We start from the raw sequence: 26,660 nt of genomic DNA, 5'->3' as shown, positions 1-26,660 counted from the left end.
AAAAAGTTTCTTTATTTAGAACCACCACCCCACCCCAGATTAATAGACTTTTCTGCCACAAGGTCAAGTGGAAAGGGACTGGTGATCAATCTATCTCAGTGTCTTAAGTAGTTCTACTTTCCTTTTGAGCATCAGTTCAGGTTTAGAACATGCCAAATGCACTGGTTTAGCACACTTAACATGCAAGAAAAAAAGTCTAAATTGCTATGTATTTAATTTAAGCCTTTAATTAGTTCTTAAAATTTCTTTTCAGAAGGAAAGGACAGTGGGAGTTTATAGGTGCAGAAGTTTCATCCAATGTGACAAAGCTGACTGCACTGAAGTCAATATTGAGATTCCCTTCACAGTTACTACTACATTCAGTAACCTCTAGGGTCCTATTTAAGAGTAAGGACTGCACTATTCAAGGCACCAAACAAACACGTATCAATAAAAAACTGTCTCATCTTTGGTTTAGTATAAGAGAAATGGCAGCAGAAAAGCGGAAGGTGTGTGCAAGCACTTTCTGCACAAACTAGTAACCCATCTTTTTAGTTTTATTCTTAAAGGACTAGGATTTGATAAATAGCATATTCTGTTTCCTCAGTTCCCTTCTTATTATTTTGAGGTTAATTTTCTATGCCACACAGATGGACCTCAATATGCATGATTTAGATACTGCCTTTGGCTCTGCACAGCCGAGAAAAACAGATGCGACAGCCACAGAATGCAGGGACTACTCCTTTCCATGCATCCTCCGATGGTATCTCTGAGGTCTCTAAGGTAAAAGCAGGCATCCAGTGTTCATTGCTTACCATCTTAGCTAACACAGTAAGCTAGTATTTACTGGGGACAGAATAGCAAGTTTGTTATTTCATGAATAATTTGCTAAACTTCACCTATGCTTGGTCTGGCAACTAGTCATTCTCCATGGGATACCAGAAGGAATTCTGGCAAAGAGCTTTCTTTACCCAAGAAGTACTGGGGCTGTTAGAGCTACACTGATATCCCAAACAAGTACTGAAAATGCAGAAACCCCTTGTATTAAAGTCAAATGCTAACCTCCAAATAACCCTCTCAGGCTCTGCAAATGCAGACAATAGCATGCAATAAAATGGAAACTTCTGCTCTAAATTAGACATGCAGAGTTACGCACACCAAGTCATGGTAGCATACAGTATAACAGGCTCTGAGATTTGGGTATGTATTGAACTAATTATGTTTAATTCAAAGAGGCAACAGAAACCTGCTGTATGTAGAAACATTATCTTAGTATGTCCATGGTATTAAAAGGCAGTTTAGTACACTTAGTATCTCTAACCTGGTTTATGATGCATAGTCCCACACCAAGCAGACCTTCAGCAAATTCACTGTTAGTTTCTTGTTTATTTGGGCCAAAATCCCCAAGAAAGATCACTGTTTCTGAAACATTTGCCCCAAGTTTATCAAAGTCTCACCTCAGGCTTTCATTACTTCTTGTTAACAGAAAAACTTGCTTTGTAAATCTAAAGCTAGGTAAAATTGCATAGTATTGTAAGATTACAGACACAGAAGAGAAATAAAAGTCCCCACAAAACAGGCTGCATTTCAGAAATCAGGATATTACTTATAATATTTAATTAAAACAAGTTTTGATTGAAATATATTTGCAGTCAACTTTTAGTTCATAAAGCTTTCAGTTCAACTGATTGGGGTTTTTTGGTCCTTTAAGGGTAAAGGTACTTTCCTTCCAACATAAGATACTAGATCCAAGAGAACCCAGAATAACTCTTAATAAAAGCAGAAGTCTTTTTAGTTTGAGTTCTCAGATGTTTGGTCCTAAAAATCCTTATTTCTTAAATAATGCACTTATAATGCTGTAAAAATCAATGAAGGTAGTAATATTGCTATTTTACTCAGTCTTTCGTTGAAGATTATTTTTTTCTGGTTGAAAGAAGTGTTTTTCAAGAGCGTTGACCAATTCATCTAGTTCCTTCTTCAGCTTTTCAACATCACTGAAAAACAAAATCCACACAAATACATTCTGTTACTAGATGTCTGTGATTAGAAATGTAACTTTTATACTTATAATAGTATTTTCAGATCAATTTTCATCTGTGAGAAAGCCTTGGAAATCATATAGTCTTAAAGATAAGTATTTATTAACTTATGTAATGAAAATAAGGCTATCATTCAAGGATATAATTACTAAACATAAACCAGTTTAAAATACATTAGAACACTTTTATATAAGTTTAAAGCAACCGTGTATGTAAAAAGAGAGTGAATGTATTTAATTCCATTTAAGGCAGAATGTTTTTCTTGATTCTTGTTTTTACTGAATGTGAAACCAAGTTCAAAGGGATTTCAGTGACAAGAAGGCGTCAACAAATTTTGCAGAATTGAGGGAATGCATTTGCATAAAGCTTTAAATAATGACTGTAGTAATACTACTTGATCACAGAGAGCCTCTTCCCCACCAAAACAATACCAAAAAGCCACACAGCCCCATATTACACAGAATTCACTGCTGTACGTGACAATACCTGTTTCCAGGTGGTGCACAAAGTTCAGAATAGTATTTGATCTTTGGTTCCGTCCCACTTGTTCGCATTGTGGCCACTCCTCCATTAGCAAAAGTGAATGTTATCATTTGGCTACTTTTACTAGTGGGAAGTATCTATAAATAGTATGAATAATTTTTAGAAGCTTGGACAGTGACTGCATATAACAAATTCAAGACAAAACGGATGACTTGATGTCATATCACTAAAGGATCAGCTAAAATTAAGCTTTGTTCTGTTTTCTTCATCATCGTGGTCTTGAGACCACAATAGGCAAATGACAGCCTTACCCTCAACCTAGAATCTGGTAGCAGCATATTACTTCTAGGTAGCTCACTTCAAGTCTAGTCAACATTTTTACTGCAAATAGAAATTGCTCTGTGATGGCATTTCTCAGGAGGAAAAGAAACACGGATTGTGGAAAACTAAAGAAACCAAGCCACATCTCCACAGAGAATTTTAGTTGCACTTTAAAGAAAATAATGCAAGATTGCTGTAGCAAGACAGCAAGATCTTCTTACCGCCCTTTACAGACTGTCAACTTGGAGAGGAAAACCACCACAAAACAATCAAAAAACCCCAACCCTCCCACTCTCCCCAAACCTTCATTTCCTCCCACCAAGGCAAAACAATTATCCCAATCTAACTTGTTTTAAGACTCAGAATGTAACATAATGTTAAGAGTTTTTCATTCATACATTTTTTTATATATGTATATACATACTTATATGGTTTATATATAATTTTTTAAAAAATATACTTACAGCCTTTTGATCTGGCTGGCTGCTGTCATACCCAGTAGTTAGATCCCTTATTCCAGAAACTTTAAATCTACCACAAGATTTTGGATATGTGTTTTTTCCATCAAAATTTCTGAGGTTGTCAAAAAGCTGTTGAATAACTTTAGGATCATGGCAGATGAAATATGAAGCTTTGGTAACATGGAAGCCATATCTGTGAAGACAATACTAATGAATTGAAGAAGCAGTGTTCTTCTTAAGAGTTGTACACCATACACATTACACAACCTTCTATAAAGCAAGAATCTATACTCCTAGTCACCCAACTGCAGCATCAGTTCACCCCCTTACCATTTTAAAAAGGCCTCAACAGCTTAATTGTCCTATTATACATAAAGAAACTTCTGTGCAGAAAGCTTTTCCTTTTAATGATTAAAAATAAGAAATTTTACTGCTAAATGAGAAGAAAAAAAGATGTCATCATTGCCTTGAAGACATCTAACCATCAGAGGAAGAGAACAGACTACATCTAAACAGCTGCTTTGACAGCTGACCTTCTCCAAGGAAAACAAATCCTAGACTGTTTTTTCCAATGCCACTTCAGAAGCTGCTCTCCCATTAGAGTGTTTCTACTAAACCAAACTGTTAAAAGAACATTGTCTCTTTACCTTCTCTGCTTGCTGCCGGGTAATACGATGCAGAATCTGCATCAAAGACAAATGACCTGCTAACACTGACTTTTCAGAACAGCATGTAGTTGAAAATCATACAAACCTAGACTGGTTGTTTAATTGAACTCTTACTAAAGAGCAACACTTGATGATTATATCCTGGTTGCCAGAGAAAATCTGAAGGGCAGAATCTTTCATTCAGGATGTTCATGCTAGAAACCTGAACGGTTCCCTAACGGAGTCATGCTTATACCCAAATGGACATCTTGAAGATCAATAACTGTTAAATCCGTCTTGACGATCCAGCAAGGGAATTACCAAAACCTATCCTATAATTGAAAGAAGCGATGAGCCTGCTAGGACAGTGTCCTTTTCCCAATCTGCATTTGTTTCCTTGAGAAAAGATCCCCCTTCTATACCTCCACAACCCAGAGTAGAGTTTCTTCTATTTCAACAGCAACCCACAAGACAAATCTGACAAAGAATAAAGGAGTAAGGAGTAGAAAACTGCAACTCTGTATTAGCCACAAACAAACAACAAAATCAAACGCACAGAAAACGACCCCCCAAAACAAAACAAGACCCCCTTCTCCAGTTCTAGTTATCAAGCATCAAATCAAGGCAGATTTGTATCCTTCCCTGTTATGTAGGTTTTCCACAAAGAGTGACTATGACTATGTGCAGTGACATCTTTCAGGTACATCTACAGACTGCTTTTATGCTAAATAAGCTCTGACTTTTAGAGTCCTCTTCAGTAGTTACGTAAAGAGTGGCACTCTTTACTCTGTGACACAGAAAGTTCCACTCCGTCAAATATTCTGAGGGCAACCTGAAGGAGGTGTTTACTGAATGAGTATTAAAAAAAAAAAGGTGCAAGCCAGAGAAGGATAATTCTTTGAATATACACTTCCAGCTACCAGTACTTAAGGGATTTCTCATGTCAGATGATATATTTGCAGCTCTAGGTATGCATTCCTCTTCCATGCATTTATATTACTGTTTCTTGAACACACCTAAACTTCTGCCACATACAACAGCTAATAAATCCTACAATTTATTTATGTAGTGTGTTAGCAAGTGTTTCCCACTTGACTCCTTCTTAAACAAGCATGGCTAGTGCTGCATGCAAATGAGTTCTGAGGATTGGTAAAACAAGCAGCACCAAGGCTGGAGTCTTCCATGAGTCTCTGCAGGTTCCACCACTCCTGCGTTAGCATCTGAGACACAAAGAGGTGGAGAGTATCAACCAGCTTGTGCTGCTCCCTCCTTTAAAACAAACAACCCAAACTCCCCACAAAACCCACTGTCTGTCCCATGAAATCCAGTAGTCATCTTTGCTATTGATTTCTGTAGGTCTATGAAAACATTAAGAACAAAAGAAAAGCAGTGCCTTGTATTAAAAGCTCTCAAAGGGATACCCTGCCATATATGGCCAATAGTTATGGCAAAACAGTCACAGCACTTCTGCATAATCAGCTCAAATCTCATTCACGTGCAGAAACAACCACCAACATCTACTATCCATTAAAAAAAAAAAAAAGGACAGATTATCATCATAAAAAGCTTAATTTTAGAGCCAACTAGAATTAATTTAATCACAAGTAGCCCTGCAAGCAGGACAGAAGCAAGCTGGCTTCTATGAGTAGCATAAATATGCCAGAGGTACTTAGACCCATTCTGCAATCAACAATTTTGTGCATCTGGCACATTGAAGCAGCTGGCGACACTATGATGTCCACAACACAGTAATACTACTGGCCAAAACCCAGGCCAATCTTCTGTAAAAGGACCCAAGAGCAGAACTTCCCAAAAGGGAAAAACCTTTCAGACAAGCAAACAAAACCACCTCAAAAATCTCATTAACTAATAGGGAATTAGTAAGGTAACACTATTATTTTTAAAATACCTTAAAATGACACAAGATAAAGTCATAAATATATTCATGAGGCAGGAGCGCTTTCTAGAAAATTACTATTAACACACAATTGTGTTAATACTGCAAGAACCCAATTTTTATTTCTTCCTATACTATAGCTTGCTAGTGAGTCCCTATTAACCCCAGTACATGGAATGGAGAAAATCTGAAAATTAAACAATTCTAAGAGAACTCACTCATCATAGACAGCTTTCAGCTGCTGAGACAAAGACAAATTCCTGGTTGCCAAAAAGCTAGCCATCTCTGCAGTTATAACAGCAGCGCTGACACCATCTTTGTCCAGAACAGCAGGACAGCACATATATCCTAAACAAAGAAAATTATATATATTTGATATATTTTTATAAGAAAATAAGATAAAATGGGGATGGGGAGTTAATAAACCCAACATCTTTTAAAGGAGAAATGCACACTACCATAGTACAGACATTTTATAGTTAAAAAGTGTTAATTTTGACAAGCAAGGCATTTAATGGAATTTCAAGCTAGAGACAGATTTGTGTCAATGCTAGATGCTCCTGAGCATTTTTGAAGCTCTCGTTAAAAAGAAATGCCATACTGCAGGAACAAAACAAGTATAGCACTTTGTCTCAAATGTGATTACCCTTACATGGTAGCACCAGTAATCATCTGTAAAATTAATCACATTTTCCCTGGTTTTCAGGTACTGACATACTCCAAAAATAGCATTATAGCTTTCGTTTCCTTCTAATGAATTCACAGCTTTTGTTCATGGCTTTCCAGTTTACAAGTATAATTTGGGAGATTTTTTTTACTTTTTATTCACATTTAAAATCAGCTGAAAAATGTCAGGTAAACAGACTCAACCTGAAGTCTGAAAAATGTGTGTTTGTTTTTTTTAAAATACCTTGCAGAGCGTTTTCAGTCCAAGTCTACATAGCTATGCTACTGAAGGTATATACATCTAGCTCCTCACATCATCATACTCTGTGCTAAGCCGAGATACACAGGATTAAAACTAGTAAAATCGATCAGCCAAATGGATGATTATTGATTACTCACTGGAAATAGACCTATTGTGCTGAGGGCACCGTTACATTGGCAGTTTTTGCAGCAGGACTACTTTCACTATTTTACAGGATACCAGAATATAACATTCCGTTTCATACCTATAGCCTCCTCAAATGCAAAAAGAACAGCTTTTCCCTGGTCCATGAGCTGTTTGGCACGGTTGCCCATCCACTTGAAACCTGTCAGTGTTTCCTACAGCAGTGAGGAGGGGTGGGAAAAGAAAGGCATTAGAAATAAAAGTAATGTTTTACGAAGATATGACACTGCGTAGGAAAGCGTATAAAAGAATATGGAATAACGTGTAACGTTGCTTACCTCAAAGTGAAAACCTTCCTTTAGTGCAATTGCTCTCAGGATTTTGGAAGAAACAGTACTGGATAACATGTAGACATCTTTAATGGCACAAGTATCCCTATTGTGATTTTTCCAGCAAGTGAAGATCCACCAGCCTAAAAGAGCTCCCAGCTCATTTCCAGAAAACACTTTCCATTCACCACTGGAGAGAGGAAAAAAAATAAACAAAGTGTATGAATTCAAAGGATAATACTGGAGGAAAAAAAAAAAATAAAACAAAGTGTATGAATTCAAAGGATAATACTGGAGGAAAAAAAAAAAATAATCTATTGGTTCTTGCATACATGAATACTAACAAACAACTGCACCTGAAATCCAAGTACCAGTAACAAGGTGTCATGTGTTCATTTCGACCAAAAAAAAAAATTCCTCCCCAAAAATTTATGAAGTGGTTACCTTTGTCCTCCATAATACATACCAGCTTTTGAATTTATCAAAAGATGAAACAATGCTATTTCCAGCATATTTTTGTAAAACAAAAATATTCAGCAAATTATAAAATCCGTGATTAAGACAAGCACAGAGACACAAAAATACAGTTCTCAAGATCAGTACTTTTAGTTGACTCTGTGACAAATGCTTTTATATATAATCACAAATACATCAATGGTCATTGAGAAGATTGGAAAAAACCTCAAATGGGTGAAAAAAAAAATTAACATTGACATGTTGCTAGAACAAGAAAAATGGAAGGAAAAAAAGAAAGATGGATGTCAAAATTACCCAGAAATTCCCCGTCACAAAAGGGGACAAAGACACTGCCAAACTGACAGACATCAAGACCTACAGAAACAGTACCTGTTGTGAAAGAGAAGCAGACTCAGTCTCCTGCATTTATTGATGCCAACAGGCACAAAGCAATGCAAAGTGACAACTTAGTGTAAGAGCTCTAAGAGACTGTGCTTTAGCAGGAGTTTCTGTCAAAGAAGAAGTACAGATACTGTAGAAGCCTGTATTAATATATTCAATTAGTGTATGAACAGCTAAAGGAAAAGTCTGAGAGAAGGACGCAGGACTGGAAGTTAGGAGACAACTAAGACTGGCTACACAATTAGCAAAGAGGTAGCAGAATGAGAGCACGATGCTCTCAGTGGTGATAAATACAATAAACTAACATTCCCTCTTCAAGCCTCTGATAGCTGTAAGTTTTTAGACAAAAACTGTTTTAACCCATCATAACTAGCATAAACTGAAGCTTTTAATTATTTTTCCTTAATGGTGAATTGCCAGCTCAGGCTGGCACAGGACAAAAATATTAAAATAAAGATATTCCAGCTACCACTGTCCAAGCAGAGTCCAATCAGCCCATTCCTCTTCAAATGGCAGAAAAGCCTCCTTAGTTCATGCTGTGAGGCTAATGAGTTAGAAAAAGACCCAAAACCCCAAAGAAAACACTGCCACCTTTGAAGCTGCTACAAGATCAAAAAGTATTATCTGGTGAGCAAAATGGGTATTTGGCATTGTGTCCTTTTACTGGGTTTTTGGAATTTGTGTAGCTGATAGAGGTTCAAATATTTGCATCATCCACAATCACTGGATGTGAATGCATAGAAATGGGGAACTGAGTGAGAGAGGCCTAAACCATCTGATTAGAAAAACGTCTGGTCTAACAGTATTGAGAAAGAAGGAACTCATGAAAAAACAAGAGATGTTCCCTATTCCTGAGATTATCAGCAAACTATATAAAGGTTCTCCTGAATATTCAAGTAATTATTTAATAAGCATAGTATAAAAGAACATCATCAGTCTTGGGTGAAAAATTCCTACCTGAAAACCTACCTTTAAAAAGCTATAGCACAATCACAACAATTCATGTGCTTCTGTGCATGCCTCAAGTACCGCAAGTGTCAAGTATTTATTCAGGCTTCTGTACAGTATCTAATATTAATCATCATTTCACCTGCTGCCCCCACTGTGGTCTGCTTCATACAGTCCTCTCTCATTTCTACACGTTTTCAGTCCAAAATTGACTAATGTGACTATTTATCTTCCTCTGCAACACAGGTATCAAAAATCCCCCAAATGAACCTAGCCTTTAGGTAAAAAATGTAAATGGCTTGCAATTCTTTATTACCATACCTCTCTTGTTTCTCTGCCACTGCAAGTCGATCAGCATCAGGATCATTTGCTAAAATTATTTTTGCCCCATCTTTTTCAGCCAAAGCAAAAGACAATGTCTAGAAAAGTGGTAAGCAAGATGAGATGAGTGTTAATACTCCCAAATAACATTTTCACTTTCTTTATAGTTTTTAAATAATTTTCCCCATTTATTTAATCTCAAACACCCAAAATCATGATGTGTCTCTACAAAAAAGTAAATTTCAAGCCTGGCAGCAGTAGAGCACAGTCAGGATATTTAACTTCACCTAGATCATTCCACTTCTTCAGCCTGAGTCAAACACTATTTAGATTCAACAAGATCCTTCAGTAACAGTGTGTAGCAGACATACTTGCAGCCAAAATTCTAATGACCTGTCAGGACTTCCCCTGCTGCCTCCTGGTGAAGAATCAGAACAATTTAGTCTTTGTATTTCAGATGTAAATTGTAGAAATTTCTCAAAACCAACTGTGAAGATCTTATTGTTATTATTTTATTTTTTAAAAGGAACTGAATCACTTTGTTCTACGTGCAGATGCTGCCAATTCTGTTAGAGCACAGAACAAATTAGTTTAAAGTTACAGATAATTACTTCCCAAGTGGTTCAAAAAGTTAAAAATTTCAATGAAAGGATACCAGCTAACTCTTCACTAAATGTAAGGCTATGAAAACAGAAACAAAATAGACCATCAACCAATATTTATAGCCATGACTACTGGCAGAAAGGATACGTTATTTGAAATACATTGGAACTATTAAAAAAAAAAAAATTCTATTTACCAAAACACCTTTGCCTTCTTCAGGATTTGGGTACTTTACTGTGGGAAATTCTGGATCAGGATCCTTCTGCTCTGGAACAGCAAAAGGAGGGCTAAGGTCAAATGCCTTGAAGGCCAGCTGCACAAATTTATGACCTACGCCATGCACAGAAGTATGAACAAATTTCAGGTTTGTTTCCTTGTTTATATTCCTGAAATAAAACACATTAACAGTTAACTTGGATACGGAAGAATATTCTGCAGAAAATTGATTATGTTCAGAAACCGATACAATACAGTATTCTATATCACTGTTAAAATTATAAACTAAAAAGGTCAGATTTTAAAGGTAATTGCTTGAAAACTGGCTTATGCCTCATTTTTCAGCGATATGAGTCACTCTCGGTATCTAGTGTCCTGGTATGTGCAAAACACTGGAGTATGACAGTACACTGCACATACCTCAAAGGAGGTGAGTGGAAAACAAATACAACTGCCTAATAAGACTCTTCATCCCCAACTCTGGCATTTAAATCAGCTCCAAAGACTGTGATCACAGTGGACCGACAGCAGCATGCTTCATTTGAGCGCACTGTTTTACGAAGTGCATTCCTGACACTGTAGAACATGCATGGAAACTCCTAAGGAGACATTCAACTCCTATTCTGAAAATGCAGCATAATTTCTCACATAGACCAAACTTTCTAGTAATCCTGACTATGTTTTTAGTAAGAGTAAGAACACGGTTACTGGTGGTTAAAATTTTGATGTAAATAAGCAGATTAACAGGTTGCTGCTCGCCTAATCCATAAACTGATCCTACGAGTTAATCATAAAATAAAACATGCACTTGATTTTGCTGAGTAAAGTTTTACTGAGCAAGTGACAGGAATAGGCTCATGCAAGGTGCCCAAGGTCACCAGGAGCACACACAAGGCTACAATGACAGAGCAAGACCTCCTTCCAGAACTGGCTTAACAGCCTGGTTCACCTTCGCTCTTAGCAGCCCATTTTAAGACTGTTGGACTGTCAGCGTCAGCGCAGCCCCAGGTGCACAACATAGCCCTAGTCTTGCTGTGGCACTCGGTCGATGCATAGTCATGCACATACAGGGAGATGATATAATCAGAACCTTGCTCACTTTGCTGGGTTAGATTTCTGCCAGGCCACCTATATGAACTGGCTTACTATGTCAGCATGCAGCTGCCAGTGCTACCACAAAAGGTGACAAGAAGGCACAGACAGAACTGGATCATGGCAGGATAATGGCCGCCCTGACTTCCATCAATTTGAACTAGATGGAAAAACCCATACTCTTAACGGAGTTAACACCGGTTACCTGTGAAAGCACTGTTTCTGTATGTCTTTGAAATACTCCTTATTGACCATGGCATATGGATCATGAAGTAGTAGGCTGCTGTCAATCAGTTTGTCATCCCAAGCCTGAGACCACGGCTCTTGGTTCTCCTCAATAGCCTGAGAAATTCCTTTGTCATGAGGGGAAATGATCTGAGCACCATTTTCCCAGTAAACCTAAATAATAAATAGGGTAAGGGAATATTTGGTCATTAATATTGTAGGATAGCACTGTTATTTCTTTTGTTGGCTAAAGTGCACTACCCTCGGTAAAGCATTACAGTAAATTAGGCTGAATTATACCAAGAGTATTCCCCTGTTCATATTCTCAATGTTTCCTCTCACATCCCATTTTTGTTCTATTAAACAACTGCCTTTTTCTTTTTTTTTTTTTAAAATCAGAAGATATCAAAATCCATAATGGAACACAAAACAAGACCCAGCTCATTTACTGAAAAGATTCCAGTATCAGCCTGTCTGCCAGGCTTGGGATTGATAACTTGCCTATGCTATTTCATATACCTTCTTCCAGATTTTTAGGTATAATCATTATATATTGAAGAATTTTTAAGAGGAAAAAAGTGCAAAATTGAAACACATTTCCCACCAAAAAAAAATTAAGGAGATAGGCACAAAAATTTTGCAGTTGCCTGCAGCAGCAGTATTGCCACAACAGCAAGCACAAATTCAACTAAGTGTCAAGATGTTCATTACTTGTAGTCTTCTCCTTTTTGATAATTGTTTACACATCTAGAAAGAGGTATATTTCCTATGTTTTACTTTTTGACAGTTGTTTGCACACTTCCTTCTATTGATGGTTTACAGACCACAGATTTTAAAAAAGCAACTGGCCATGTACATATGTAACTATGTAACCCAAATATCAAAAATTAAGAAAAAATGAAATTGATGAAAAAAGTAGTTGATAAAGCATCCAAACAAGCTATCAAGATCAATACACAAAATATTTTACAAAGCAATTTTAAAGAGACATGAAGTTCTGAAGGGAGAGACAGCAAGAAATTATTCCTGCTAATGCCTTGTTTTTCTATTAAGCTGACAAAAAAAGATCTCCCAATTTCAATTTTTGTATTTTGGAAACTGTCTGTATATGACTAGTTCAGCTATGGGTGACTGGCAGACAGGCAGCTCAGCCATGTCTTTTCCAGTGGAATGCAGATTTCTGTCATAGAAAAAAAGTCACACCGGTAACTGTATCATTTAGCGCCAAAAAAAAAAAAAAAAAAAAAAAGTGCTACAAAAAATTAATGGAATTTATTAAAAATGCTTTGTACAAGCAACTCATTAGATTTCACACATTTTTAATTCTCTGTGTTTGTAAAACTAAAGACATCTTTTAAAATCATGAACTGGAAAAGTGATTAATGCTTTTGAAAAGAGGTCAGTTAATATTTTAAAGTGTTCCAAAGTACAAAAAGTACTGCTTTTTAGAACTAAGATTTTAATTATGTCATTAGTGTAACATGCTACTAGCTTTAAATACATACATCTCATTGATAGTTTGATCTCTTCTAATTTGGTCTATATGATGATAGGATATACACAATAATATTAGTGTCTCTACGTGGAAAAAAAAGTTTGAAAAAGAGCCAGAAAGTAGATCGTACAGAAATACCTTGTAACCATTATCTTGTTTTGGATTATGAGAAGCGGTAACCATAATTCCAGCACAAAGCTTCAGATGAGTTACTGTGTATGGCTGTAACAAGAGAAAGTTATCTGAAGTGGAACGTGCAAAGTATTTTATATTATTTATTCTCACGCACATGCAATACTTCTATACTGTTGAATGAAAAGAAAGCCAGGATATGATTCCTACAGACTGACTCTCTAAAGCAGAAGCTTTACTTGCTCCGCTAAACCCCATGTGGCACAACTTGAGTCCTTGCTTTTTCCTGTGCATTTTGCCTTTTATATATATATTCTTAGTGTTGTATCAAATGCTTTGTGGATCTCTAGAGTGTGGTTTCTATAGAAGGCAACCGACTAATGCGGAATGACCTGAGATACCAGAGGTCTTTAAGGGTGCAAAGTCTGTTGGGCTAATGACAGAAGTCTGCACAGGGTAGAGAACTACACCTGCAGCAGTCTCATCCACACTACCTTTTGAGAGCAGCCCGTGGAGCAATTACTCCATCGTGGTTCAGAAAAGAATTGTTTGGGAGAGAGCTCTTATATAAATTAGCTCCACATGGGTGGAGTGAATGAAAAATATAGCATAGTTTGTGATCATAAGTCCAGTTTGAGTCTACTCCTGGCTCTTTATTTAACAGCCAATGCAATCAACCCCAAGTTTTGCAATACTGCTTTAAGCTGCACTGTGAAGAATCTGACCCTAAATCTACCAAAATTTCTGTCGATACAGGTATGCTACATATCAAGTCTTCATCCTGGTATGTTGTGTTTGCAGCACTTTACTGGAGCAACTGGTACCGGGAGAAACTTGGTTTTAGTGCAGCGGTAGGGGTTTTCTTTATTGCTTTAGAGGACTGACACCTAGTGATCTGATGATGAAAACGCGGTCACATCGAGCCTCCCGGCGCAACATTGCTGTATTCCAACCACCTGCTATTTGAAAAGGCTACTTTAGATACAATACCCCGAAAAGAAAAACAAAACCAAAGCACCAAACCAACCAAAAATCACAAAATTAATGGTGCGTGTATGTTTCAGCCTCCACAGCAATCTGGAAACAACGAGCTGTCTTCTGAAAGAAACCTGCCTGAAAGCCAGAATAAATACAAACACATCCATCCCACTGTCACTGGCATTCCACTAAGCTTCTTCCTTTCTCTTGCTGTGGATGTCGTAAACTAAATATAGCTAAATACGCAGAGGTTCACAGCAGGTCCAGCTTAAAAAGTTAAAAGCAGTTTGTCTAGTTTTCCTTAATGTAAGTAATGCAAGATGTCTGACAGAATCTGTGTGTATAAAAAAAGATATAATAGAGAAGCCTACCACAAAAGGAGTTGGTATTATATCAGAGAACAGATAAACTGGAACTCCTTGGCTGATGAAGGTATTAGCAGCAAGTCTTGCAAACCTAAACAGGAAGAAAAGATGCCTAGGAAATATATTCATTTTCTCACCAATCACAGCTTCACACTCTGATTTAAAAAAGAAAACCAAGAAACTAAACCCCTATGAACAACCCCCAAATCATTATACAGACCCAATTTAAATGTGTTCCCTCACTATCGCCAACAGACAAAGCACAATAAGAACTGCTTTGGCATTTACAGAATACAAAAATACTATAAATCCCTTACCTTGCTTCACTCTACAGAAAGAGAAAATACTGTTGAAGCAGATATAAAATTATGATGGATCATATAAGATACCCACAAAATACTTAAATCCTAAAAAGTACCTTTTGCTACTACCTCCACTGGAAAGATGGGCACGAGCATCAAAACCAATCACAACTCCTCTCTTTTTCAGGTCACTGAAATTCTTCTCAAGGTATCTGCAAAATCCCTAAAGACAACAAGAAATTCAATTCATTAACCCAATCTTGATATTTAATCTATCATTGCATTAAGATGATTGCTAAGATGTTGACATCTCAGAAAGGTGAGCACACATAACATCTCACTGAACTGGATTAGGATTCAGTTTGTCTAGGACCAATAAACACCGAGAAATATAAGAAACGTTCAAATCAATACAGTGAGTTGGACAGCATTTCAGTACTTTTCCAAAACTCAGAACCAACTCGAGAAAGGAACAGTTAACACTATCAGTCTGAATCACAGATTATGATAAATGATTTAGCTGTGTTAGGTCTCAAACAAGGAAGAGAAGAACTGGCCAATATTCCAGGTTTTAACTGAAACCTCTGTTTTTTACTGAATCTCACTCTTAATAATGACACACGTTTAGGGCATGAGACACCACCACTCCAGGCTGCAGGAATTTAAGTTTTGGGGATTTTTTATGCTCTCCCCAGGTAGATTTACTTTAGGACCTACATGCATATATATATATGCAGCTTCACTGCATTTACGTAAATTTATGTTCCAACATACACAAAGCTTAGCCAAATGCTGGCTACCTTTGTGGGTTTTGGTAGTTATTACATCAGGACCAACTGATCCACTTGAGCTTAACTGTAGCTGTGTATAAATTCAATTGCAAATCAAATATGGAAAATAACTTATTTTCATGGCTTAACACCTCCTCTCTGCTTGTTTTCAGAGATCAGCAGTCAGCTAATAATTATTTACATGACTTCTGAAAACTGGAGGAATAGTAAAAAGCTTGTACTTCCACAGAATACCTGTTTGCTTGTCATAAATGAGGCTTATATATACAGCCAGTTAAGTGAGATCAAGTGCTGAACACAGTACCTGGGTTGTCTGGATAATAGTTAAGTCATTCATGTGGGAAATTCCTGCTCCCATGGCAGCTCTGAGCCCTGCTGTGCCAAACTCCATCCGTGAGCCGAAGTATTTCTGCAGTTCACTGGCATTTCCTTCAACAAGCAGTTGCTTCACTATTGCAGAAGTTTTTGGATTCTGTAGACACAAAATTCAGATTTTCTAGAACAGGTTTTGTTTGTATGTTTGTTTTTAATACCCTTAAGCATCTTAACAGAACTTTCTTGCCCATTCTCTGTGCTGGGTTATTTCAGTATCAAAACATCACACACCACTTCAAGAACACCAGAACTCCTACTACATCTTCCTAATTTTAAGTCAGTACAATCTCAAGTATTATCTCCTTAAGTTAACACTGCTGTCAAGGCAACATGTATATATCACATTTTAGCAAGTGAAAAGATTTCCGAGATGTCCTTTAATTTTAATACTGCCTGGTTTTAAAAACAAAACAAACAAAAAAAGGCATCTTTACATTCCAGAGAACTTTTGTCATCACAACACAAAGACTACACTAAACATATACAAAAGTAAGTTAAGCCGATGATTAGTAAGTATTTGTTACTTCCATAGCTCTCTAAGTAGAGCTAAAAAAAAATAATAAATCAGAACCTTGACCTGAGACTGGCTAACACCAGAGGCAGCAGCAAAACTAAGCAGACTGGTCAGAAGATAAAGATAACAATTTGCAGTGTATGTGCAGGTAACGGTTGTAAAAACAAGCACAGCCCTCAGGATGGAAGCCTAGCAACTACAGCTGAATTCCTCAATAAAATGGCTGTGCAGAGTGGTGACAAAAGGCCACATCAGATTAATCTGTGAACAGCGAAGGCCTTCTAAGTCTCACTGCTTTCCTTAGTATATTGCTTGTATCTACTCTTTATTGTTCTCAACTCTCTGTTTCCAAACTTGGGAATTAGCAAAGTCCTGTATCCCCAGCCTCTCAATCTTACTAAGAGAGAATACGTGAAGATTTCTGGATAACAGCGGAGCCAACCAGACAGATGGCACACTCCAGCCACCAGGCAACAGGGTTATGTGGAGAGGCAGCATCCTCCACAGGTTACTCACCATGATCACACACACTTTACACTGGAGTACAAAGGTTATAATTTCCAAATGGATAGAAACTTTGATTTCTAGTCAAGCAAATAACCTCACAGAAGTCAGAGACCATACTATTTCTTGGATGACCTAGGTATGCTTACAGCAAGGGAAGGCATATCATCCTATGCAAAAAAAACCAAACCACCAACCCAAAAAAGTATTTTCTGCAGCTCCAGAAAACACTTCCGAGCACGAACTGCAGTAAACAAGTGAATGAGCTTGCATACAAATGTGTAAGCATTCTGCACACCAAACTGAAACCAGGGTCTGGATGCCCTAATTGTTGACCTGTGTACCCCCTGCTGCAGGACAAACATCATAATTTAAATAAATACTCAAAAAGCTTCAGAGCTTTTGATGCTAATGAGTAAACTATATAATGCAGAATAAGTTAAATGAGAAAAAAAACCACCACGTGTTTCCTGGGTGCAATAAGCCATTAGGTACCCCATAATTACTGATTTCCAGTTTAAGAATTACCAATTTACCAGTCCAAGAACGTTGCAACTGACATTTCCTCGTAGGAGGCTCAACAAAATTCTGTATTATTATAGAGTAATTATATTCTGTAAGAACATATATAATGTTATGTTATTATAGAATAATATAGGTCAGCATAATTATTCTGAGTTTAGGCTGTTAAAAAGTTGACGTGAACTTTTTGCTGCAATATCAGGCCTATGTCTCATAGGTAAAGTCTGAATGACATTTTTTGCATCAGGCTTTGTACGCTGCCTAGTCACCTTTTTTTTCCGCCCTGCATGAGCTCTATGCACCTGAGTTGTCTCTCGCCACTGAAACAGGCACCTCTTTAGGAGGATGCCACACGTTTAAACATATGTTGGACAGAGTAGAAGCTCTAATGCCAGCACACAAGGCCAGCTGGACACTAGGAACATCCTGTAGCTCTCACTACCATAGAGAAATTTCCCAGGTTTGCTATCTACTGTAACACTACAGGGATCCTCCAATTTTTCAGGTCTGGTTAAATGATCGTACCAGGCAGCTGCCCGAGACTCACAGTTTCAATCCACATCATTTGCCGGAGAAAACTTGATTGTGTGAATTTAGCTGTTTGGGTTATTCCCTGCTTCCCTCTGCCCCACAAAACAAACAAACAAAAAAGGTAAAAGCTAGGCTCAAGTCTGTTTAATATACCAGAAGTATTTTTCCAGAATTACTGTTATAATTATTTATGGTTGTATTTGCCTTTTTTTTTTTTTTTTTTTTTAAATGGTACAGAAGGCTGTTCCCATTTCAATTTTAGGACTGTTATGATGCCATTGTATGCAGCTAAGGAAAAAACCAGAAACTTTTTTTAAGCAGAATAAAAAGCCAAACCCAAATCTTCACAGCATCTCTACTAAAGAGGAACCCAGTTGTATCTGTAGAATTAAGTGCTGGTTTTTGCTTTCCTTGTTGGTTCTCTTCAGTTACCCTTTTTCTACTCTCAAATAAAACTGGATGTGAGTATGAGAACACTGATTTCTGTAAATGCAGTGGCAGATGATTTAATACAGAGTTAATATCCAGTAGTACAACTCGCTTGAACATCACCTGGTAACACTTGAGTTATTTACTTTAATCTACACTACAGGAAGACCTCAAAGAGGCTTCATCAGTGTAGGAGTCCCCGTAAAGTTTTAGAGTAGAAGGACTGCTACTGACTAAACAGGTTTTATTTTTTTAAAAAAACATAAGCTACTTTCTATTCATAATTTTATGATTGATAATAGAAAGAATGAAAAATACACTACTACTGTAATGAAGCTTGGTAACAAGCTCAGTAATTATCATCTAGGTAGAAATTTCCTGTTAAGTCAGCAGGACCATCTTCAGCCTTAAAAGCTTGCTCTTGCAAACTATTATCATGTAAGAAACTTGTAGCTTATCATCATTAAATATTAACCTATTTCTACACTTCAAAAAAAAATTTTTTTTTTTTTAATATCAGAGTAAATGGACAAGGGTTATATTGGATTGTTCTGTTAATACAAACCCATAACAGCTCCCCCAGAAATGAAAATTGCTCACTATTTTTGAGCAATCAGCAATGAGTATTGCAAACTAGTCAATTATTACTGAGTCAGACACAAGCGTTAACAAAGAGTTAGCCTTTCAAAAGTAAAGATATCATAGGGGATGCTGCATTACATTTCCAGAGGGTTTTACAAAATAATTGGAATAACCAGCTGAGAATGAAATGAGTGGACAGAAGACAGGAATATAACTAAGGTTAGTCAAAAAGTTAAGGAAAGAAGAGGCCCTTTAAAACCAGACTGTATTCTCAAAATCAATTAAACTGGGGGGGTGGGTGGAGGGGGGGGCGTGGGCAGGGAGACACAAAAGCTTACTGTCAGCTTACATCATAACATTAGCATTCCCCAAAGAAGGTCTGGTTTGGCACCACATTATCATTAATAGAAACAGCTGGGTAACTGATCAGTTAACCAGTTGAATGATCTTTAATGAAGAATCACAACAAGCTTGAGGTATTTCTAGTGATGTCCTTTAGAACCTGGAAAGGATACTAAAAAAAAAAAGAATTATTCTATATTTTTATTGATAATCTTGAAATAAGAAGAATACCCCTTCCCAAACAAGTACATAGGTTGCACAGAGCCCAGAGAGCACTGTACAGTGCTGAGCCCTGGGCAGTCATTACAGTGACCCAGCAGGGGCAATGGCCAGTGTGTTCCAATACAGCCAAAGGAACAAATTTCACATGCAGGGACAAAAAAGAAAAAAGAAAACCCAACAAAAAAACCCAACCAAAAAACGCAAACCACATATACCGAATGTGGGCCTGCATCTCAGTAGGAACTGCAGCTGCAAGCAACTCCATAAAAATTTCCAGAACACCACTATGGCAAGGCACTTCTTTAGACATGTGAGATATAAAAAACCAAGGAGTTTACTTCTGCATATAGAGCTGTCAAGACCAAAACCGAAGACACAAAAGTAGAGTCTTAAGATGTTTAAGTATTTTAACAGGAAGAGAAGTAACACGTGCTAAAGGATTCATAAATCGTAACAGAAAAGGGGAGAAAAACCATGAGACTAGATAATGTTGAAGATTCAGGAGTTAATTTATTAAGTAAGGATCACTAAGCAGTGGGCAACACTACGGGGGGGGGGGGGGGGGGGGGGGCGGGCAGAGCATGTATTCTGCATTTTCCAGTGGTTTTGAAGCATGCCTACGTGTCTTTTGGCAACAGTATTTTAATCAACAAAAATACGGAGGTACCGGGAAGCTGTTAACACTGAGAGCCAGACGACGCAGCACCGTGTTCCTGCCTTTAATAATTAAGGCAACCGGCTGCCCCGACACGGCACAGCACGGGCCCCTGCACAACAGCAGCTCGGTGCAGCTGGAAGCCGGGGACAGCGGCGGTACCCAAGGGACCAGCGACAGGGGTTTCTGCGAGGCTGCGGGGGCTGCTCGGACAGGTGGCGCCGCGGGCCCCGGCAGCCGCACCCCCCCCGCTGCGGCATACCCCGCCGCCAGGGCCTTGGGCGCAGGGGACGGGCGCCTCTGCCGCGCCCTGACACCGCACCAGCCTGCGCCCCCCAGAGCCCCTGCGGAGCCGGGGCGCCCCCTCCGGCCCGGCTCCCGCTCACCGCCCCCGCCGCCCCTCACCTTGTCCCACAGCAGCCACTGCTCGGCTGCGCGGCGGAGCGCGGCGTCCCCGGCCGAGCCCCGCGCTGCCATGCCGCCGCCAGCCCGCTCCTTCCCTCTCCGCAGCGCGCCCGCTCCGCTCCGCTCCGCCCGCCGGCGCCGCGCCGGGCCGGGCCGCCCCGCCCCGCCCCGCCCGCCCGGGTCAGGGTCAGGGCCAGGGCCAGGGCCAGGGCCGTGCCAGGGCCGTGCCGGGGCCGCCCCCCCTCCGCCCCGCCCGGGGTCGGGGTCGGGGCCGGGGCCGGGGTCGGGGCCGGGGTCGGGGGCCGTGCCGGGGCCGCCCCTCTTCCGCCCCGCTCCGAGCCGCCGGGGAGGCGGGCCGGCCTGCGGGCCCTGTCGAGCCGGGGGCCTGTGGCGGTGTTATCTGCCGGGCCTTGCGTGCCACCGCGGGGCCGAACGTTACCCCCCGGAGCCCTGCGAGCCGGGGCCGGCCCGGGGGCCCGTCGGAACGCCCGGCACCGGCGGGGCCCCGTGGGGCGGCAGCGCGCGGCCCCTCCCGGGGGGGGCGGGGCGCGTGCCCGGGCGCTGCCGGCGGCACTGCGGGACCGAGCGCGGCTGGCGGGGGGAACTGCGGTTCGCAAAAAGTGTGGCTTTGCACGGGCCCCGCACGAAGGCTCCTCGGGTTTGTTTCTGGAGCCGGTATAACAAAGGAACGTCCTCGGCGGGACGCTGGTTTGGGATAAAGATCATCAGCAAAACACGCAGAGTCACCCACTCTGGGCATAGGTGCGTGTCAGCGTCCTTCCGTACTCTGTACTGGGGGAGGTGCTAGTACGGAAAGGACAAAACAAAGGGCCCGATCACAATTTCTAGCCGTGTCTGGCTTTTGGCATCCTAACAACTGTGTGGCCAGTCCTTCCCATAATAAAACCAGGCCTGAATTCCATTCACCTGGAGACAAGCAGGAAACAGCCCGGAGAAACTCCGTTTGCAGCTTTCCTCCTGGTTTGCTCTGTCCCGTACACTCGCTCCAGAGCAAGCTGGAATTCTGCACATGCCAAGTGGCATGCAAGGGGGATATTTCACTGAACCACCTGTAACTGTTTTTAACATTTAGTCTCAGACTTCAGAAATAAATACGACTTCTGTTTCTCTTTTAGTTGCCGGCCAGTCAGCCACAGGAGGCTCTTTATGGAAATCACAGCGCTCTACTCGTGCCGATTCTGAGCGAGCACGCAGCAGCCTGGCCTTGTGTCACAGCCCCTCCCGACCAGAGATTACCGTGATGAATCCTGGATGATCCCTATTCAGTGCTGTGAGAAGTTGGCTAACTCCATTCCCACTATTGGGGGCTAAAAATCCCATTCCTAAAAAAAGCTTGTTCAGTATTGTGAATATATTCTCCATATCAAAGAATGCTTTTTGTTTATTTGTGAATAAGTTTTCTATATATTACACCCTTTCAAGTTGGAGCTGCTCATTGTTATCACCTGAAATATATTCTTTCTATGTGTTATAATTTATATACTAAAGCACATATTAATGGCATGTATGACTGATTAGAATAATGACTACTAATTGGGTAAATTTTCATACAAGTAATGACTTGTACAGAGATTTGGAAACCTTTCGAAGTTCATCAGTGTGTTGCCAGGAAGCACACAAACAAGAGAAATGCAACACATTACTTGCAGAGACGTTAATCAATATCCATCTGCACTACTGATCGGTAAAAATAACTGTTAAGATACCCTTCTGAAAAACTCTGAGATGAAGGATCAGTGGAACCAAAGAGTAAGAAAATCAGGCAAAAAATATGTTGTTTGGCTGCTTTTGGAATCTCTGTTTTCTCTCCCCTAGTGCTTGGGTAACCGTCCTTCAGCAGCAGCTCCTCTGGCCTCTGCAGCTCTGTCTGGGCACAGCTCCACCCTCAGCTGCCAAATTAAAAAAAAAAAAAAAAAAAGTAGCTGATTTTCGCTCTGGAAAATGGATTGTGTTCGTCCTGCCAGCATTAAAGAACAGTTAACACTGCATTGATGGAATAATTATTATAGCTTATAGCACAGCATCTTTGAGAGAAGCCCGAGTTGCCAAGCTTTTGCTCTGTGTAAACAGTTCATTTCACTTAGCCTGGCTTTTGGCTGGAACCCCCTGCAGATGCCAGATAAGCCCCTTTGGCCAGTTTGATTTCTTACAACTTCTGGGGCAGAAGCACAGCCCAGAGAACACTGAACTCCCTTTCTTGCATAACGAGATACCCAGCACCAGCTTCCCGAGGTACTCGGGGAACAAGCAGCCTGCTCTGGAGCTTCAGGGCAAGGCGCTCGCTATTCAGGAGCTTTTCCCTACATCTTGTCAACCTCTGCCCGAAGCTGAGCTAGGCCAGGTGCCACATAACTGCAGAGCGAGCTGTGAGGAGTGGGTGGGATTTCCCCGCTCAGCTCTGCAGTACAGGCCGAGGCAGGGGGAGAATCCCCGGGTATGGCACACAGAGCGCGTGTGGCAGAACTGAGGCTGCCAAGCAAGGCAAGGTGGCTGTGGCGTACAGGAGGAGCAGCAGGCACCCTGGAGCCAGCAGAGTAGCTTGCCAGCGCTGCCAAGTCCTGAATCTGAAATCCCATGAGGGATATAGCTATCCAGGTGTTTTCCAACAGTGTTTCAAGGGGAACAATCTGAGCATCTCTTTTGTACCATGTTTAAAGGATGAGGCAAACGAGGAAGGGGCTGCCCTTGTGGAAATGTCACTGAACTGCGGCCATGCTTCTCAAAGGCAGGAGAGAAGTAACCACAGAAAAACCCTGACTTTGCACAGCACCCTGACAATGTATCACCGTTGACTCAGCTGAAGGAGCAGTGGCAGACAGAACAGGTCCATGGACTATCTCTTCTTTCTCCTGAGTGCCACAGGTTGACTATAAATCAAAATGATTTGCTTCAAGATGGGGGAAAATGATCATCAGGATCCATCAGAGTGTAGGCTCAGATGTTTTCAGTGTGTCACTGAAAAGCTGTTTGAGAGTCCCCACCTCCCCTCTGGGACTGCTCTGAACAGAGTGGCCAGAACCACGCAACTTGCAAAGCGCCACAGTCCTAAAAACTTCATGATCTAGTGGAATTAAAGGAGGCTGAAAAAGGAGGAACAGCCAACTGCTGCCTGCAGTTGCTGCTGTGATTAACATCGTTTTCAAGCAAACAATACAATGTAAATGATTTCAAAATACCAGATAATCTAACAATTAGATCCTTCCTAGTGACTCTTCCAGAAAGTGAATTTCCAAGCAAGAATTAGAAACCCAACAGTATTTCATGACAATCTCTAGATACTGGATTGGAAGAAAGTTGTATTTACTTGACCACAGATCAAGAGTGTTATGACATGGGCTCAGCACGGCTGCAGCTGCACAGGTTCTTTACACCACGTATGAACGAAACGACATTTGCTCGTTAACTGTGTTATTTCTTTAGACGTAACACCACAGCAGCAAACTGCTTTAACTTGTAGATAGGAAGGAAAATTAGTAAAAGTATTACAATGGCACTCATTAATATTTTCTGACAAGTTTTGAATTTTATGTTATGGGTGGTTTTTTTTAAGGGCTTGGTTCAGTTTTGAGAGAGCCAATCTGTGTGTGTAGTGGTTAAATAACCTGTCATTTCTTCTCAAAGCATGGCAGTCCATGACCATGCCTGCCCTCTGAAATAAAAGCAAACAAACAAACCCAACAACGACATGACTGTAAAGCTCCAAAATCACTCATGGCTGCAAGTCAGCTGCAACACAGGACATCTTTGGACTATGTCATACAGTTAAAATTGTATTCCACAGAGTGACTGCTGTGTTGGGTACAGTGTTTTCTGTTTTAGCAAAGTAGAGACAGTCTTACTTGTCAGTCAGAGGACTAGGAAACAGTTTGTAACCTTTTGGAGGACTTTTAAGCCCACAGGTCATCTGCTGATGCAGTTGATGTTACTATTACCGATTGCTCGCAAGGAGCAATATAACTACAACAAAAGAGAAATCCCGAAAGAAATTTAAAGACGTTTAAATTTCAACTCAGTCACAAACAAGATCATTCCCAAGTCAAAACAGCATGTGATTTCTGTAATTGTCAGTAAAATTGGCATTTTGATAAATCATATATTTTATGATACTTTTCTGCGTGATGAAAGAGCTTTACCTAATGTATCTGTTATATATTTTTTGGTTGTCATTTGTCTGTAAGCTGCAAGGAATGCTATTTGTTGCACTTCGTAAGGTATTTCTTTGTCTCAGCTTTCACGCTGAAGAGTGTCATCACTGGAAGGAAATCCAAGGAAGAAAATCCAGGGAAGAAAAGAGAAACCAGTATGGGATGCTGGCAGATAGCTGTTTTGTCTTCTGGTGGGTGCTTAGTAAGGTGTGAGCAAGGCTTTGCACTTGCTGCCACGTGCAGCCAGCCCGCCACAGGAATAAGGGCACTGCAAGCATAAGAGAAGAGACAAGCAGTGAATGGTTCGATGTTTTCTCCCTCTCTATCAGTGCCCATGTGCCAGTTTGTCAGATTCAGTGTTTCAGTTAATACCTGAAATACAGATAGCAGTGGTAAGTTAGAAGTGTCAGCAATGACTTGCATTTTCAATGCAGTATATAAGTTTAGCACTAATTGTTAGCATAAGTAATTAGATATTACTTGTGGTTCTCCAGGTAATAGATGAATTTGCTGTGTGATAGTATAAAAGGCACATTTATTAAGGAAGCTGGTGTAAGCTGATGAGATCTGCCAAAGAGCTAACAGAAATCTGAAGCTAAGTCACAGACTACTTGGCCTTTACTACGTTAGAAATTTCATAGGCATCGTAAAAAGACATTTCCTAGGCAGCCTTTCAATATAGCATACTATTTTCCACATGCTGAAACAACATGAGAGATGACCAGTTAACTGTTATCAATAAGGATTTTTTAAAAAGTTATCTACAACTTTAGGTTGTACAGGGGGATTTTATCAGCATGTATCAATACCCGAAGGGAGGATGCAAAGGGGAAGGAGCCAGGCTCTTTTCAGCAGTGCCCAGTGGCAGGATAAGAGGAAACAGGCACAAATTGAAACACAGAAGGTTCCAGGTGAACATTAGGAAATACATTTTCACTGTGAGGGTGACTGAGCACTGGTACATGTTGCTGAGGGAGGTTGTGGAGTCTCTGTCCTTGCACATACACAAAAGTTCGCTGGACATGGTTCTGCGCAAGCGGCTCTTGGTGTCCCCTTTTGAGCAGGGGACATTGGACCAAATGATCTCCCGACATCTCCTCCAGCCTCAACAATTTTTTGATTCTGTGATAGGTGAGATGCTGTATGTCCTGGCAAGGCACGTGATTTTTTCATTGCTGATTTCTGCATTACTGTGATACAGCCATACAGAAAACTTGTGAAATGCTAACAGGGAGTGTCACAATCAGTGATATTTTCCTGTTATATATGCAGATATTACATTTAAGCTGTTCTATCCAGTTCCCTTATTTTCACTATGCTTTTAGTGCATAACCATTCTCCATGTATTGCCAATTGGGACATAGCAATTGATATTTGTGGTACCTACAGAAAAGAAAAGGATTATAGGATATTATGCTAACAAGTTAAAGTTAGCTGTAGGTTCTCAGAGCTTAAAGTGCGTACATGTCTAAGCTCTACTATTTTGTGCTGTCTCAAAATTTCAAGGTATTTTGTTAGTTTCCACTTTCATCACGAGCTTGTAATACCAGTGGGAGGCAAGAGAGAAGAAAGCTTTGATCCTGTAGCACCGATTGACTGGCAAACCGTGGTGCACATTGCACATTTAAAAAAGCACATACAGCTCTCAGAAGAGGATGTTGTCCTAAATATAGCACTGTTCTTGTAACCCAACGAGAGGGTAGAGGGAATCAGGGGAAGAGTAGGAAGGACGTAGTGGATATTGTATTCTTGGGTTGAGTTTTAGTATTTGTTCTCCACTTTGTCTGGTCCTCTGATCATCTACCAGCTAACCCAAGGATGTATCAGGTTATTTTACATTTCCTCTTGGAAAATTTTTCTCCATTGTTTATTGTAAGCCT

The 26,660-nt window shown here is 40.1% G+C and overlaps 2 protein-coding genes and 1 long non-coding RNA gene across 3 annotated transcripts in view; 1 reads left to right on the top strand and 2 right to left on the bottom strand.

Annotated features, from left to right (window-relative positions):
• Nucleotides 1–1,573: 1,573 nt before the first annotated feature.
• Nucleotides 1,574–20,761, bottom strand: PGM2 (phosphoglucomutase 2). Its single transcript, XM_056351753.1, has 14 exons — nt 20,615–20,761; nt 15,838–16,005; nt 14,859–14,965; nt 14,447–14,531; nt 13,104–13,187; nt 11,451–11,644; nt 10,134–10,323; nt 9,335–9,432; nt 7,217–7,397; nt 7,000–7,093; nt 6,046–6,175; nt 3,287–3,476; nt 2,505–2,638; nt 1,574–1,973 (listed from the first exon to the last, which is right to left on the bottom strand). Exons 1-14 carry the CDS (start codon nt 20,684–20,686, stop codon nt 1,871–1,873), a joined length of 1,830 nt encoding a protein of 609 aa, XP_056207728.1. The 5' UTR covers nt 20,687–20,761; the 3' UTR covers nt 1,574–1,870.
• A 145-nt stretch (nt 20,762–20,906) lies between these two features.
• On the top strand, nt 20,907–22,109 carry LOC130154986 (uncharacterized). Its single transcript, XR_008823897.1, has 2 exons — nt 20,907–21,376; nt 21,751–22,109. It is a non-coding gene; the product is annotated as an uncharacterized LOC130154986 (long non-coding RNA).
• Nucleotides 22,110–22,168: 59 nt separating this feature from the next.
• The window catches only part of C1H4orf19 (chromosome 1 C4orf19 homolog), a 105,385-nt gene continuing 100,893 nt past the window's right edge, over nt 22,169–26,660 (bottom strand). Inside the window, exon 4 of the transcript XR_008823895.1 lies at nt 22,169–25,152. The gene's annotated coding sequence lies outside the window, so the exon portion shown is untranslated. The remainder of the gene's footprint in view (nt 25,153–26,660) is intronic.

The sequence above is a fragment of the Falco biarmicus genome, chromosome 1, assembly GCF_023638135.1.
Source record: "Falco biarmicus isolate bFalBia1 chromosome 1, bFalBia1.pri, whole genome shotgun sequence".
Classification (NCBI taxonomy): Eukaryota; Metazoa; Chordata; class Aves; order Falconiformes; family Falconidae; genus Falco; species Falco biarmicus.
The sequence above is the reverse complement of the archived record's forward strand: the minus strand, read 5'-3'. Positions and strand labels throughout refer to the sequence as shown.

What these genes read in the sequence shown, in the direction of transcription:
- PGM2 (XM_056351753.1), bottom strand. Translation starts at nt 20,686, where the DNA reads ATGGCAGCGCGGGGCTCGGCCGGGGACGCCGCGCTCCGCCGCGCAGCC. An exon ending in AGTGGCTGCTGTGGGACAAG is followed by an intron (nt 16,006 to 20,614) that starts GTGAGGGGCGGC and finishes TTGTGTCTACAG; the next exon opens with AATCCAAAAACTTCTGCAAT. An exon ending in AGTGGAGGTAGTAGCAAAAG is followed by an intron (nt 14,532 to 14,858) that starts GTACTTTTTAGG and finishes CTTCCTGTTTAG; the next exon opens with GTTTGCAAGACTTGCTGCTA.